Source organism: Dipodomys ordii, unplaced genomic scaffold (genome assembly GCF_000151885.1).
Source record: "Dipodomys ordii isolate 6190 unplaced genomic scaffold, Dord_2.0 Scaffold74, whole genome shotgun sequence".
NCBI lineage: Eukaryota > Metazoa > Chordata > Mammalia > Rodentia > Heteromyidae > Dipodomys > Dipodomys ordii.
The window spans coordinates 937,120-953,735 of record NW_012267290.1 but is presented as its reverse complement, the minus strand read 5'-3'; the positions used below and the strand labels follow the sequence as shown (position 1 = coordinate 953,735).

Below are 16,616 nucleotides of genomic sequence, written 5' to 3'. Positions count from 1 at the left end.
AATCCTGGATGGGCGAGCGGGAGGAGAGCAAGCTGAGGCAATCCAGTTAGGCGTGCTAAGGAGAACATTTGCTAGCTTGGCCCTAGAGCTACATTTGTTATGGTAGATACAGCCCAGGTGTGATTCCAATGGAGACACTCCTGACTTTGTTTGATAGAAAATCCCCACATCAGCTGGGCACCATGGCCCAAGCCCATACTCCTGTCACTCATCAAGCGAGATCCCACGCTGAAAGTAACCAAGGCAAAAGGGAAGGCAGGAGGCCTCGTTCATTTATAGAGTAAGCTTAAGGCTGTGAGCTCGGTCTTTAGTACAACAGGAAGGAAGGGAGGGAGGGAAATGGGAAAGGAAAAGGAGACAGGGGAGTCTCTACATGGTTGTAATTTGGTTTTGTTGTAGTTGTTATTGTTGTATTATTGTGCCAGGCCAGGGTCTTGAGCTCAGGGCCTGGACACTGTTCCTGAGCTTTCTTGTTCAAAGCTGGTGCTCTAATACTTGAGCCACAGCTCCACTTCCAGCTTTTTGGGTAGTTAATTGGAGATAAGAATCTCAAGGACTTTTCCTGCTGGCTTCAAAGCTGGATCCTCACATCTCAGCCTCCTGAGTAGCTAGGATTACAGGTCTGAACCACAGGCACTCAGCTCCTCCATAGTTTTGGTAGGTTTTGGAGGAGCGGGCACGTTCAGGAAGACCTGGAGAGTCTGGTAAGACTCCAAGGAGCCAGTGCTGAGTGGCAAAGTCTATAGGCATTGAGCAGAAGACTGTCTGAAACCGGCTGAGACGTCTATCATGGCAGAAGGGGTTTGGTGGCTGGAGAAGCTTTGTCAAGTGGAAAGGTCTGGAAGAGAAAAAAGCACAGAAGTGCACGAGAGTACAAAGACTGCTCCTCAGGCCACCTCCCTAGGCTGTGATCATCAGGCTGGAAAACCATCTTCCTTTTATTATTACTTGGAGCTATAGAGAAGAGATTTCTGTCTAAAAAGAGAAACGTCCCCGGGGAGACCATTTGACATCAGCCGGTGTTGCCGAAGTGCAAGGCTTCCTCTGTTTAATAGGTGAGACTTTGAAAGGGAGCTAATTTTCTCTTCTGCTCTCAATTCTAGACGAGGTCCTCAGGGGCTGCCTGAGTCATAATCGCTTCATCTAAGTGCCATTTGGTGCGAACAACTGGTAGAAAGATGGGAATAAAAATTAGATCTCATCATTAATGCTTTGCGGCTTCTGGGACTTCTTGTGAGAATTTTATAAGTATCAAGAAATGCACATAATAAAGTATACAAGTATATAGGACTCTAGGCATTCACACAGTGAGACCAAAGGAGGAGACTCTTGGGAGAGGATCACTAAGTTGCAATGTCTATGTGCATCTCTTCATATAAAATATCAAAGTGAACTCCAGAAAATGGAAACAAGTTTCTTCCACTTTGGTGTTGTTTTTGCCTTCTTTTTGTCTTGTTTGTTCCTTTATCTGTCTTTGGGGGCACAGAAATGGAGAAACAAAGGATAACAAATGCAGCAGTGATACTCACTAGACACTATGCTGAAAATGAACTAAACAATTTGTGTGGGGGGATGGGAGAGAAAAACTGGGGGAGAGCGAGGGAAGGGGTGACACTGTCCAAAAGAAATGTACTGTTTACCTGACTTATATAACTATAACCCCTCTGTACATCATCTTGATAATCAAGTTTTTTTAATTAAAAAAATCCATATTACCACCAGTTATGATTTTTAAAAAATTCAGCTGTCAGTGGCTTACACCTTTAATCCTAACTACTGAGGAGGCTGAGATCTAAGGATGGTGGTTTGAAGCCCACCTGGAAAGGAAAGTCCGTGAGATTCTTCAACTAACCACCAAAAAGCCAGAAGTGGACCTGTGGCTCGAGTGGTAGAGTCCTAGCCTTGAGAAAATAAAACAAACGAAAAACGTCAGGGCTGAGTTCAAGCCCCAGGACTCTCACACACTCACACACACACACACACACAAGCATATGTGGTAATTCCTACTACATTTGTGAATTGTAATTTTAAGCCAGTAAGAATTGGTTTCTCTCACATCTTTTCCTCTTTTTCTGATAGTACTGGATTATCTGCTTGCTGCTAGGCAGCTGTTCCGGCACCTGAGCCACACCACCAGCCCTTTTTGTTGTGGTTATTTTTATCATACATCCTTGCTTTTTGCCTGGGCCAGCCCGGTCCACAACCCTCAAAGTCTTCGCATTTATGCTGCAATTGGGAGATAGACATGCCATTGGCCCACCTGCTATTGGCTGAGATGGGGTCTCATGAGCTTTTTTGCTTGGAGTAGCCTGGAGCTGTTCTCCTCTTGATCTGTCTCCCAACTAGCTAGGATTATCGGTGTGAGCCACTGTGCCTGGTCCAAAATCCAAAACTTTTTGAGTGCTATGACGACCCCACAAGTTAGAAGATCCCACCCTTGACCCCCTGCCATCAGTCACACTCAAAACACTGAAATATTCTGTAAAATTTCCTTCAGGTTATGTGTGAAAGGCATATCTAAAACCTAGATGCATTTCCTATGGAACCTTGACTCCTCTCTGTAAGATACCTTACTGTATATACGTAAAGATTCCAGAGTCCCAAACATTTCCCATCCCAAGCATTTCAGATAAGGGATACTTCTACCTGCAGTAGCAGCAACAGTGAATGACCACCTGCAAATCCAAGGAAGGATTCCAGTGAGACAGACAGAGGGCCCAGAGCAGCCCCACCGTGGAAGGTGCTAACAGCAGCCTGTGGAACTGGGGCCTTGTGGCTTGTGCCTTGATCTCCCCCCAGATTTCTTCTTGAGACCTTTGGGTAATTTGGAACCTTTTCTGGCCCATGTTTTCCTGTACCAGCTCCTCCTCCATGTCGCCCACAGACCTAGACTGAAGAGCATGAGTGTGTTGGACTCATTAGGACCGGATCTGGGCTGTGTGCACACCGTGCCTGCCAAGCACAGCTTGGTTGTTAGCTTCGGTACCTGAGGGAGAAAAGACCATGTGGATAAAGACTCTGAGTGCGCTGGGCGCCAGGCTCATATCTGTAGTGCTAGCTACTCAGAAGGCTGAGATCTGAGGATCATGGTTCAAAGCCAGCCCAGGCAGAAAAGTCTGAGAGACTCTTATCTCCAATTAACCACCAGAAAAAGCCAAAATTGGCACTGTGGCTCAAGTGGTAGAGTGCTAGCCTTGAGCAAAAGAAGCTCAGGGACTAGTTGAGTTGAAGCCCCAGGACCAGTACCAAAATCATCATCATCATCATCATCATCATCAGAGTGGCAAAATACCCTCTCGCAAGGGACTGCACTTAGAGTGTTCAGACTCCTCCTTTGTAGCTAAGAGAGTGTGTGCTGTGTGCTTGTTCTGACTTGTCGCCTCTTGTTTTATAGTGCTAAACAATAAATTATCTTGGCGTTTCCCACTGGAATGACTTTACTCCCTTCCCTGTCACTGACTGCTTAGACAAAGGCCCAATGGCTATTTGTTTTTATTTAAAGTTAAACTGAAATATTTGACACAAATTACCTTCGATTTAGGATTTATATAGGAGAGATTGAGTTTGTAAAATATGTAATATTCTTAGTTTTATACATATCAGTAGGGACATGTTTACCTTACTATGGATAGATAAATAGATAGACAGACAGACAGACAGACAGACAGATAGATAGATAGATAGATAGATATGGCTAGACACTGTGGCTCTTGCTTGTAATCCTACCTACTCAGGAAACAGAGATTGGGAAGATCAACGTTTGAGACCAACCTAGGCAAAAAGTTTGCAAGACATGCTCCCTTGACATCCAGTATCTGGGCATGGTGACTCATGTCTATTATCCCAGCTCTAGCAGGAAGTGTAAATAAAGAGGGTCTTGGTCCAGGCTAGTACTGGGCAAAAAGTAATACCCTATCTCAAGAAATAACCAGAGCAAAAATGATGAATGGCATGGCTTAAACTCCAGAACTACCGAAACAAAATACATATGTGTGTCTACATAGAGTGTTCGTGTGTGTGTGTGTGTGTGTGTGTGTGTGTGTGTGTGTGTGTGTGTGAGCATCATCCTTAGCAAGCTGTCCAGACATCATGGCGTGTGCCTGACCTGCAGCGTGCTCTACTTAGTCAGCCACTTGGGTGGCTGAGTGGTGTAAACGCATTATCTTGGTTTTAAATTTCAAAGTCGCAGCTAACTTTGCCTAATCCTCCTCTGCCAGGACAGTTTTACCCCAAGACAAACTAAGAACAAAGACAGGCCGAAGGATTTTTTTAAACCTTGTGGATTATTTCTGCCTAACACCTTGCTTCTGTTTTCTAGAACCTGGGAGAAGGAAAAGGAAATATCATCCTTATAAATATTGACCAAATTAGGGCTCCCCTCTCTGCACCCCCCCATATACACACACAAAGGTGACCAGACAGGTCTGAGCAGCTTTCTGGGCTCAGTGACAGACTGGGGGTGGGGGAGGGAAGGGGGGCTTCTCCACTAAGATCCCCGTGGAAAGCCTTGTGAATCCGTTCAGTCCTGGGATGCAAACAAAAACACTTCTGCTTTCTTCTCTTTTTCTCCCTGAGTTGGTACGGAGGCTTGTGCTTCCATGACAGACTTCTACCACTTGAGTTCTTCCTTCCACTCCTTCTGAGTTGGTCTTGCTTTGTACCCCGGCCAGCCTGGGCCACCAGCCTTGCTCCTTGTGCTTCACTGTGTGGCTGAGGATGACAGACAGCAGCCACTGTGAAACTGTGAGCTCTGATACCTGACCTCAGAGCTCCATCCTCCGACCTCTGCCTCCCAGGTCTTACCTTCTTTTATTTTTATTGGTACTGGGTTTGAACTCAGAATCTCGTGCTTGCTAGGACATTAGGCACTCTACCACTTGAGCCAGGTCCCCAACCCTGTTAGCTTTAGGATATTTTTTAGATAAGTTTGCTTTCCCCCTCCCCGCCACAGACCCTAGGCACTGTCCCTGAGCTTCTTTTGCTCAAGCTAGTGCTCTACCACTTGAGCCTCAGCTCCACTTTCAGCTCTTTTGATAGTTTAATGAAGGGAAGAGTCCATAGACTTTCCTAGGCTGGCTTCACACTGGGATCCTCAGATGGCAGCCTCTTGAGTAGCTAGGATGACAGGCTTGAGCCACCCAGCTCCCAGCTGCTAAGTCCTTAACTGGAAGGAAGTAGATGAGAAATGTAAAGGCATGCTTTGGACACTGGGATTATTGGAATTCTGCAGGATCCTGTTTCTTGGCCCACTTCCTGGGCCATCAGTGCCTGTCCCAAGTCTTCCATTGCCAAGTATATTTTTCTCTCTGCCTTCCTGAGCTGCCAGTGGGCAGCTTCAGGTAAACCCGCAACCTAAGACCACTGTGGTGTATGCAGGCTGTGGTGAGAGGCCCAAACACGAACAAGACCTCATTTCTCTAACTCCCCTGCTCCTTCCATATTGTCTTTTGTCTTCCATCGAGTGTCTGAGCTGATCTTGGAGAAGAGAGAACTCAAGGAGTCTGGAGAACTGGTGAGGAGCCCCCAGAGCGCACGCAGGGGCAGGGCCGGGGAGCCCTGGGACCTGGGACTGCGCGCTGTGAACATGGAGAGCTGCCAGCGGCCTGCCTGGGCCTGTGAACTCCCCCCCCCCTCCCCCCAGGCCCAGGGGTTCCTTAAAAGCAGTGACAGAGAAGCAACTGTAGTTAACAGGATTAGATCTGAAAGTGTTACAGCCAAGGTGTGACTCGCTGGTTCTTGTTATCACAGGCTTTTCCTTCATTCAACACTTATTACTTTATCTCCAGCATTCCCAACCCAGCACAAAGGAACACTCCAGTGCATTCCCTTACCTTCCGCCCATCCCCGCTTCACAGGACCTTAAAACAGCATGGAAAACTTAAGGGAAGATCATTTGCTCCTGTTTCTCCCCGCCTTTTCCCTCAGCCACTTGCGGCTTTCCCCTCACCTCTGGATTTTCTGTGAGCAGACACCTGGAGAGTCAGGGAACGAGAAGATGGAAGCCTTGCTCACAAGGGGCGTGCAGGCTTGTTAGGAGATACAAGGTTCCATTCAGAACAGAATGTGCCTGTGGCTCACATCTGTAATCCTAGCTACTTAAGAGGCTAAGATCTGAGGATTGCAGTTCAAAGCCAGCCTGGACAGAAAAACCTGTGAGACTCTTATCTCCAATTAACCAGCATCTCCAATTAATCAGCAAAAACCTGAAAAAGAGCTGTAGCTCACATGGTAGAGTGCCAGCTTTGATCAAGAGGCCCAAAGGACAAGCTTCAATTCTCTCTCTTTCTCTCTCTCTCTCTCTCTCCTCTCTCTCACTGTCGCACTGGACTGGGCACCAGTAGTTTATGCCTATAATCCTAGCTACTCAAGAGGCTGAGATCTAAGGATCACAATTCAGAACCAGCCTGGGCAGAAAAGTCCACGAGACTCTTGTCTCCAATTAACCACTAAAAAGCTGGACATGGAGCTGTGGCTCAAGTAGTAGAGCCCCAGCCTTGAAGGAAAAAGCTAAGGGAGAGTACCTAGACCCTGAGTTCATGCCCCAGGACTGGAACAAAAATAAATAACTAAAACAAAAAAGAGCTGAGAGCATGTCACAAATGATAAGAGTGCTTGCCTAGTATGCACCCTGAATTTAATCCTCAGTACACCGCTCCCCCCAAAAAACCTTCCTTCTCTCTTCTTACAAGCTCAGCTTGCATTATCCTTTCTTTCTCTCTATTTGTCCCTCTTCCTTTTCCTGTGCATGGCCAGATGTCATGGAGAAATCCTTTGTCACTGTGAGTTGGGGTTGGACGTCACCCTGTGCCACAGGCCTCTTGGGAGAGAAGAGCTGTGAGTACCGATGCATAGAACACTGTTCCAGAAAGCATGGCTCATCACAAGTCTCCAGACCCAGCTGTGAGTTTGAACCACGCCAACGCAGGCTGTCCGTGTGGAACCCGCTCCTCAGTCGCTTACTTGTATCATGACGATGATTAATACCTCCCTACCTCACGTGACTTTCTTGAGGTCCAAAGAAAATGATGTTGGTGAAACATTTTGGAGACTGGAGGATTTCTTAGGAGCAGGGTAGCGTGCAGATCGCATGGTGGGGGGTGACGCTGTCAGCCACCCTCGCCCACCCTGCCATCGCATGAACTCACCTGCATTGCCATAGCTTCTTTCCATGTGTCAGTAACCTGCCTCCTAATGACACTCTATTTCTCCCTAGATGTCCCTAAGCGGCAGCTCCCCGCTGAAAGTTCCAGCTCATCTTGCCTGGCTTCCTCATGCCTCCGTGGGACCCCCGACCCCTGTGACAGCCTGTCAAATGCCTGTGCAGCACCTACAGAGACTCCCTGAGCTGCAGTCCCGCCCCATCCGGGCTCCAGAGTAAGAGGACGGAAGTGACAAGATCAGGGATGGGCGACCAGGAAAGACCGGTCACAGAAACCCCGCTGATGCACGTGGCCCGTTGGCCCGGCCTGGCTTCCCTGTTGGGAACTCTTTTGGTTTGAATACCTTGTTGTACAAGTGAGTCTGACAGAATTTCAGGGGGAGAGGAATTCACGGCCTCAATGTCGGCAAATGTACCCTCTTTGAAATGGCATCTTGGAGATGAGCCCCATGGGGCTAATGGAAAGACATCTGATGGTAGCTGTGGGTGTATTAGCTGTGTGAGGAACATCCCAGAAGGAAGTGACAGCACAGCCCAAGTCTTGAGCTTGTTCGAAGGAGTTATTTACCATGCGGCACTGTTTGCTAGGGCTGTGCACACAGACCAGGTGGCCTCAACAACATAAATTCATTTCTCCACTATTCCAGAGGCTGGAAACCTAAAACGTAGCCATCAGTAGGGTTGGGGTTTTCTTTCTTTCTTTTTCGTTTTTTTTTAGTAGGTCATGGGGCTTGAACTCTGGGTATGGGCGCTGTCCCTGCACTCTTCAGCTCAAGGCCAGTGTTCTACCACTTGAGCCACGGCACCACTCCTGGTTTTCTGGTGGTTCATTGGAGATAGGAGTCTCATGGACTTTCTTGCCCCGGCTGGCTTTGAACCGCGATCCTCAGATCTCAGCCTCCTGAGTAGTTAGGATGACAGGCGTGAGCCACTGGTGCTTTTTCTTTCTTTTTTTAAGTTGTTATTATTAAGTAGTTGTAGGAAGAGGTTACCGTCCCCTCGGTCACGTTATGAGTCCTGATCATCATCCCGTTCTTCCTTCTTCCCCTTTGCCCTCGCGTACCCATCCTTAAGTTACACAGCTCATTTTTTCCATAATGTACATCAGATATAATGAGTACATTTGACCACTCTTCCTCCCTCTGTTCCTGCACACACACACACACCCTTTGTCCATTCCCCAAAGCATGTTTCCACTTCCTGGTATTCATTTTGATGGACAGTAAGTACATCTGTTGCTGGGAGGAATCACGCCTCCTTTAGTGTACCCTCCTTTAGTCTATCTGTGTGTGAAGGCATTGACTCCTGCATGTTGACATGCATGGTTGTATTTTGATCTAGCTTCCTTACATGAGAGAAAACACCTGCCATTTGTCTCTCTGAGCTTGGCTTACCTCACTTGACACGATTTGTTCAAGGGCCATCCATGTCCTTGCAAATGACACGACCTTATTATTTCTGCTGGATGAGTAAAATCCCGTTGTGTGTAGGCACCCCATTTTCTTGTTCCGTTCTTCTACTGTAGGGCATCTGGGCTATTTCCATAACTTAGCTGTTGTGACTAGTGCAGCAATGAACATGGATGTGCAAGTGGCTTTAAGGTGTCCTGGCTTTTGATGTTCTGGGTAGATGGCCCTCTTATCCCTGAGTTTTTACCTGGTCTCTTCCGTGTGTCTGTTTCTGAATCTCTTCTTTGTACAGGGACCTAAGTCACACTGGGTTGGGGTTCCAGCCTAATAACCTCCCTTAACCCAATTCCTTTCAAAGGCCCTATCTCCACGTATAGTTCTGTTCTAAGATGCTAGGAGTTAGGGCTTCCACACAGGACTTGTGATCACCATGTGGCCCATAAGAGGTGGGCCAGGGGAAGAGACTAAGAGCCTCTGGGGAGGCTGAGATCTGAGGACTGGCTGAGGTTCAAAGCCAGCCCAGCTAGGAAAGTCTATAAGATTCTTTTTTTTTTTTTTTTGCCAGTCTGGAGCTCAAGGCTAGTGCTCTACCACTCGAGCCAGTGTCCCCTCCAGCTTTTTCTGTTTATGCAGTACTGAAGAATCAAACCCAGGGCGTCATGCATGCTAGGCAAGCACTCTACCACTAAGCCACATTCCCAGCACTGTGAGACTCTTATCTCCAAGTAACCAGTCAAAAAGCCAGAAGTAGAGGTGTGGTTCAAGTGGTAGAGCACCAGCCTTGAGTGAAAAAGCTAAGGGACAGCACCCAGACCCTGAGTTCAAGCCTTAGAACACACACACACACACACACACACACACACACACACTTGCCACACAGGAAGCCAGAGATGAGTATTATTTAGTAGTAAATAGGAGGTGAGGTGAGGGGAGGACCAGGGGGAACCTTCTAGAAAAAGGAAAGAGATTAAAACAAAACAAAATAAACAGAGGTAAAGGTGACCAGCCATTATGGCTTGGCTTAGCACTAAAAGACCCCAGTCTGGACCAACCCTCAGTCCCAATAAGCCATCCTTGTGACCAAACTGTCCTGGAGAGCTGTGGGAGTTGGGCCGAGGTTGAGTTGGAGAGAGCCAGCTAAGAGGCAGAACAGGAAGCCGACCGGCTGGGGAGGTAGGCTTCCCCTTACTGAACAACCAATGAGGCATTTCAGCTGGGAGCGTGAAGCTCGCGGGGGCTTGTGAGAAAGCACCGAGGGACAGCACTGAAGGTTGCCATTGCCCTGTTCCAGGGAAACCCAAACTGAAGGCGTGGAGGTGGAAAGAACTAAAGGGGACACACCAGAGCTGGGAAGGTGGCTCAGTGGGAGAGTGCTTGCCTTGCATGCCTGAGGCCCTGGGTTCCATTCCTCAGCACCACATAAGCAGAAACAAAAAAGCCAGAAGTGGGGCTGGGAAGGTGGCCTTGCATGCCTGAGGCCCTGGGTTCGATTCCTCAGCACCACATAAGCAAAAAGAAAAAAGCTGGAAGTGGCGCTGTGGATCTAGTGGTAGAGCGCTAGCCTTGAGCTGAAGAGCTGAGGGACAGCGCCCAGGCCCAGAGTTCAGGCCCCACGACTGGACCCAAAAAAAAGGGGGACAGACTATTCTCAGGAGAAAGGCTGGCCTTCCACTGGTGGATTTCTGGCTTGGGCAACTGGAAAAGGTCTTGGGAGGTAACTGGGGTGGTTTGGAAATTTCTTCCCCACGCCACCCTGCCCCACAATGCAACAGAGCAGCCATTCTTTCCTCCCCGGGTGGTTGTGCAACGGATTTAGAAATCTCATCCCCAGCCAGGGTATTCCTGCCACGACACCCCAGGATAAGCAGGAGATTTGAGTCTGACGGGGAAGGAGCTAGGCATGTGTTGAACTGTCCATCATAAGCTACCTATGGAGTGTGTGTGTGGTGTGGTGTGTGTGCCCGCACATGTGTGTGTGCCCGCACATGCATGCACACACATGCACATGCGTACTGGTACTGAGACTTGAACTCAAGGCCTGGATGCTGTCCTTTAGCTTTTTCGCTGAAGGCTGACACTCCAACACTTGAGTCACAGCTCCACTTCCAGCTTCTTAGCCATTAATTAGAGAGAAGAGTCTCGCAGGCTTTCCTGCCCAGGCTGGCTTCAAAGCATGACCCTCAGCTTCCTGAATAGTCAGGATTACAGTTCAGGAGCCACCAGTATTGCTTCATGAGTTGCTTCTGAACTCTAGTTTAATTTCCACAAGATTCCTCGTTGTATAGATGCAAAACTGGAATCAAGTCATGTGCTTGAGGTGACCACAGCTACAAAGAAGCAAAGCTGAGACTGAAGCCGGAGTGTTTGCCTCCAAAGACCCACAGCTCCACCAATGGCCCCCGGCTTCTCCCCACCGGATGCTTCCGTACATCCACAGCCAGGCCTGCAACCTGTCTCCATTCAGCATTCGGGCTGAGAAGCCCATCTTCCTAGAAATAGGACAGGAGAGTAGAGAAGGACGCAGAGGGAGGAATGAGCATCAGCCCCGGGGCGCTAAGAGGCGGGGAAGGCTGCCATTAGGAATGGGGGTGGCAAGAGCTCTCCTCCATCCTTTGTAACATGTCCCTACACTGACTGTGTTTGCAAAACTCTAAACCCAGGGCACCGTGTAATTATCTTTGTGGCATCAGGGCCAAAGGAAGCCATGGAGACAGACGCAGTCCCTGCCAGCAGGCCGTTGAGGAGGAAAGGGGTGCTGGGTGTTGGAAGATGCCATCAAGGTAGTGAAGTTGGCATGTCCAGACACCTGCACAGCCGTGTGTATGACACAATAGCCAAGCTAGGAGATAAACCTTAGCGCCTCTGATAGAATGGCTTTTGGGCACTGGGGCTTGAATTCAGGGCTCTGGGCTCTCACTTGGCTTTTTTCACTCACAGCTAGTACTCTACCACTTGACACATCCCTCTAGTTTTGTCTTTTTGCTGGGTACTTGGAGATAAGGATCTCACAGCTTTGTCTGCCCAGGCTGGCTTTGAACCAAGATTCTCAAACCTGCTGAATAGCTAGGATGTTAGGGTGTGTCTGCAGGCAGCTATGAGTAGATTTTTTTAATGTGATGTACAGTGGAATATTATTCGGCCACAAAAAATGTGAAATCCTGTCACTTGTGACAGCACAGATGGACCTAGAGGGCGTAGGGTGAGGTGAAATAAGGCACGAAACAGCAAGCACTGCATGTGCGTGAGACAGAGCCTGCCGCGGCTGGAATCAGGTGCACCACTATGTCCAGCTTCCTTCCAGCCAGCCTCTATCCCTAGAGACAAAGAAACTCACTGATTTCTCTGCCTGGGCTAGCCTGCTACCCTAATCCTCCCAAACACAGTCTCCCAAACTTGGCCTGGGTTGACCCGCCCTCACCACTGTCCCCCAACTACAAGTTGAGAAGAGATCTTGAGAATGTTCTGCCTGGGCTGGCCTCAAACTGAGATCCTCCTATTCCTAACCTCCCAAGTAGCCAGGGTGATAACCATGAGCCACAAATGCCTAGCGACTGAATTTTTTTAAAATCAAAGCTTGAATGAAGAATGGGTGAGAAAGAACAAGAGTGAGGCATGGAAAGTATAGAACAGAAGATAGGAACGCAAGTGAGTTCTCCAGGCTCCCGGGAAGGACCAAGGAGCTTGTTGAAACCTAGACACACGGCAATTACACTGGAGGGTTCGTGCTTAGGGGCTATTCCTCACATAGGATTCTGTATTCTGTCCACTAGTGATTTCTCTTCAAACCTTACTTACTCCCACCTTCTAGACCGAGAGTCTCACTCACTCCACATTCCCACATTCTTTGTACCATAGGCCTATGTCATCAGACCACCTGAGATGTGCCTCTCTCTGCCTGCTTCTTTAGTCTCTGACACTAGAGGGCGCTCCTGCCCTTTAAATTCTGTACAGTTGGGAAGCCTCTCATTGCTGAAGAGTTAGTTCTTCTATGTGATCTTGGTACTTACTACAAATGGTGAATCTTGGCTACCATCCAGACTTAGTGAATCAGAATCTGCTTTTGCTTCTCTGTTTGTAGATAAGGTCTTCCACTTTTTGCTCTGGCCAACCCTAGGATTTTGATCTTCCTACCTCCACCTCCCATGTAGCTAAGACTACAGCCTTAAGCCACCACACCTGGCCCTAGATTCTACACTTTTAATAAGATCTCCTGTGATTCATATATACGTGATAGTTTGCCGGAGAAGCATTCTTTTATTAAAAAAAAAAAAAACAAAGTCTCAACCCCTTAACTTGACAACGTTCTCCAGTGGCTTTTCCATCGTATTTTCTTTCTCTTGCCACAGTAATTTAAAAAATGAGGCACCACTGCATTAAGTGCTAAGTATAAACATGTTAAGTACAGTTCCACACAACAAAAATTGAGAGCCCACAAGGCAATACTTGATTGTGTAATAGATGGCTGGTGGAAATAATAAATATTCTAAGATAGAAAAAGGAGACTTATAGCCAGGTGCCAGTGGCTCATACCTGTAATCCTCTACTCAGGAGGCTGAAATCTGAGGATTGTGGTTCAAAGCCAGCCCGGGCAGGAAAGTCCGTGAAACTAATTTTTTTGGGGGGGGCTCCGGTCTTAGGGCCTGAACTCGGCCTGGGCGCTGTCCCTCAGCTCTTCAGCTCAAGGCTAGCACTCTACCACTTGAGCCACAGTACCACTTCCCACTTTTTTCTTTTTCTGCTTATGTGGTACTGAGGAATCAAACCCAGGCCCTCATGCATGCAGGCAAGCACTCTACCACTGAGCCACCTTCCCAGCCCCCCTCCGTGAAACTTTTATCTCCAATTAACCATCAGAAAACTGGAAGTGGTGTTGTGGCTCAGGTGGTAAAGCACTTGCCTTGAGCTGAAGAACTGAGGGACAGCCCCTAGGCCCAGAGTTCAAGCCCCACAACTGGAAAAAAAAAAAAAAGGAGACATAGTTGATTTTCAAAATTTTTACCAAGTAGAGAATTGACTGGGTCTTATAAGACTGAGGATTTGTGTAGAGAGGAGTGAGCAAGGAAGTTTTCCAGGGATATAGCAGGTTCCAAGAAAAAAAAAAAGACAACTTTCAAGTCAAGGGGAATAATAGTTGAAAAGTTGAAAAACTGTAAGAAGGCAGCAAAATATTTAATCTTGAGTGTGGTGGTTTTTCTCAAACTTGTTCATGATAAAATTTTGCTCCATGTTTCATCCCATAATCAAAAACTAGCAACAGGCAGGCACCCGTGGCTCAGGCCTATAAACCTAGCTACTCAAGAAGCTGAGGATCTGAGGATCGCAGTTCAAAGCCTGCTCAGAGGCAGGCTAGTCTGTGAGACTCTTATCTCCAATTGACCAGCAAAAAGGCAGAAGCTGTGGAGCTGTGCTCAAGTGGCAGCATGACAGCCTTGAGTAATAAAAAGCTCAGAAACAGCACGCAGGTCCCTGAGTCCAAGCCCCAGGACTGGCGCACGCTCACACACGTGCACACTCAAAATGCAACAGTAATGAAGGAAGAAATTGACTGTACAATAGGTATTATAAAAATCACAGCTGCCTGGGGCTGGGAAGGTAGCTCAGTGGTAGAGTGCTTGCCTTGCATGCACGAGGCCCTGGGTTCCATTCCTCAGCACCACATAAGCAGGAAAAAAAGCCGGAAGTGTCACTGTGGCTCAAGTGGTAGAGCACTAGCCTTGAGGTAAAGAGCTGAGGGACAGCGCCCAGGCCCAGAGTTCAGGCCCATGACCGGACCCCCCAAAAAAAATCACAACTGCCAACACACACCCATTAAACACACACACATACACACACACACACACACACACACACACTCCACAAGCTACTAAAGTTATGTGCTGTCACTAAATCATTGTTATTTGCTGTATGCCAGTCTTTACATCTACAGGGAAAAATCTACAGGGAAAATATATTTGCAAGTTGAGAAAGTTTTATCCACAAACATTTTTTTCCTCTGTAGTTGGGGAAGGTTCTGGTCCTTTGATACGAGGCCACATGGGCTCAGTTCAACGAACACTGCTTTCGGGATCACGGTGGAGCCTGGCCCTGGACTGTGGGAAGCAAGGGCCCAACAGGGTAACCATATGCTTGTAGGCAGATCATTCCCATAACTGTTCACAGGATGGGAGGATGGAGGGAGCGAAAGGAGACCAGGAGAGCGGCTAGGAGTTGACCTTAGAAAACAGCAGTAATCCTGACTTGGGGTGGTTGGACCTTAGGGGTTGCAGTGAACTTTGTTATACAAATTCTTTCACAGACTCTCTGTGTAAGTATGGAGCCATTTTTTTTTAAAGTAAGAGGTTTAATGAAGAAGGCAGCTACATGAGGTCCATTTTAAAAAATATAATTTGATTGTTACGATGTTGTACAGAGGGCTTATCACGTTATGTCAGATAATGAGTAATTGCTTTATTTTTTGGACAATCACCCCTTCCTTTGGTTTTCCCCAGTTTCCCTCTTCCATCCTTGCCCACAAGTTACACAGCTCATGAAAGGCATTTTATTTTTAAAAAAAGAAGAAAGAATTGGTAAGACTCGGTGTTAGGATGGTAGGAGTTAAGTTTGGGGGACCAGAGACAGCTGCTGTGTTGACACCAGTCCCAAGGAAAAGCTGGTGCAGACGGGACTGTGATGGCGAATTTCATTTATTCCTTTTATTCCGAAATATTCAAATGTACACGAAACATATTTTAAAAGTTACAAACCAGCCAGGTGCTGGTGGCTCACACCTGTAATCCTAGCTACTCCAGAGGCTCAGATCTGAGGAAAGTCTATGAGATTATCATCTCCAATGAAGCACCAGAAAACTGCAAGTGGTGCTGTAGCTCAGGAGGTAGAGCGCTAGCTTTGAGCAGAAGAGCTCAGGGACAGCGCCCAGGCCCCAAGTTCAAGCCCCACAACTGACCAAAAAAAAAGGAAAAAAGAAAAAAAAGGGTTACCACCTAACTCTCACTCTCTGTGACCAGAGACTCGAACACCTCACATCGGAGCTCAGTTGTCTTTTCAAGGCCTCCTTCTGTTCCGAGCCGTTTCCTTGGCTTCGGTGGCCTGGACTTTGATGGCGCTGGCGCCGGGCGCGGGTCATGTCGGAGGCTGGCCCTCAGTCTGGGTTGCGTGATGTTTCCTGGCGTTCAGAGCCGGTCACGGTCCCGGAGGAGGCACAGGCGTGACCCTCACTAGCTGTGCGTTCACCTGGCGCCCCGTGGTGGTTGCGTGATTGGACCGGGATGGTGTCTGCCAGGTCCCTCCAAGGTCACCGCACCCCTCCCTGGGCTCCCGTGAGTGCCAGGGCGTGCCAGGCCTGGAAGGGGCCTGGGCCCGGCTTACACTGTGCTCAAAAAAGAGAATGGGAAGAGGGAGGGAGGGAGGAAGAAAGGGAGGGAGGGAGGGAGGGAGGAGAAAGGAGAGGGAGGGAGGAAGGAAAAAGGGAGGAGGGAGGAAGGAAGGAGAAGGGAGAGGGAGAGAGGGAAAGAAAAAGGAAGGAAGGAGGAAGGAAGGAAGGGAAGGAAGAAGGGAGAGAGGAAGGAAGGAGGAAGGAAGGAGGGAGGAAGGAAGGAAGGAAGGGAAGGAAGGAGAAAGGAGAGGGAGAAAGGAAGGAAAAAGGAGGAAGGAAGGAGGGAGGGAGGGAGGGAGGGAGGTGGCGGGCACATACTTGGGTTCAGCGACGGTTACTATTTGCTTAGCGGACACAAGACCCTTAGTTTGCAAAACAAAACCAAATAAACAAGCGAAAGCCCCCCCCCAACGGTGCGGACGTCGGGTGCGGACGTGGAGGTGACCCGAGGACCCGCAGGAGGCCGGGCTGGAGTTCGGGAGAGAGCGCAGGGAATACGGCGGCGCGCGGAGCCTCGGCCGGCCGCAGGGCGGGAGAGGAGCGGGGAGAGCAGGGAGCCCACGGGCGGGGCGGGGAGAGCAGGGCGGAGCCCACGGACGGGGCAGGGCAGAGCCCACGGACGGGGTGGAGCCCACGGACGGGGCGGGGCGGAGCCCACGGACGGGGCAGGGCAGAG

The 16,616-nt window shown here is 48.6% G+C and overlaps 1 protein-coding gene across 1 annotated transcript in view; it reads left to right on the top strand.

Annotated features, from left to right (window-relative positions):
* Fbxo16 (F-box protein 16) overlaps positions 1-7,378 on the top strand; it is a 35,592-nt gene extending 28,214 nt beyond the window's left edge. The window contains exon 8 of the mRNA XM_013024194.1: positions 7,214-7,378. Coding sequence (XP_012879648.1) covers positions 7,214-7,378 — 165 coding nt within the window. The remainder of the gene's footprint in view (positions 1-7,213) is intronic.
* Positions 7,379-16,616: the final 9,238 nt, after the last annotated feature.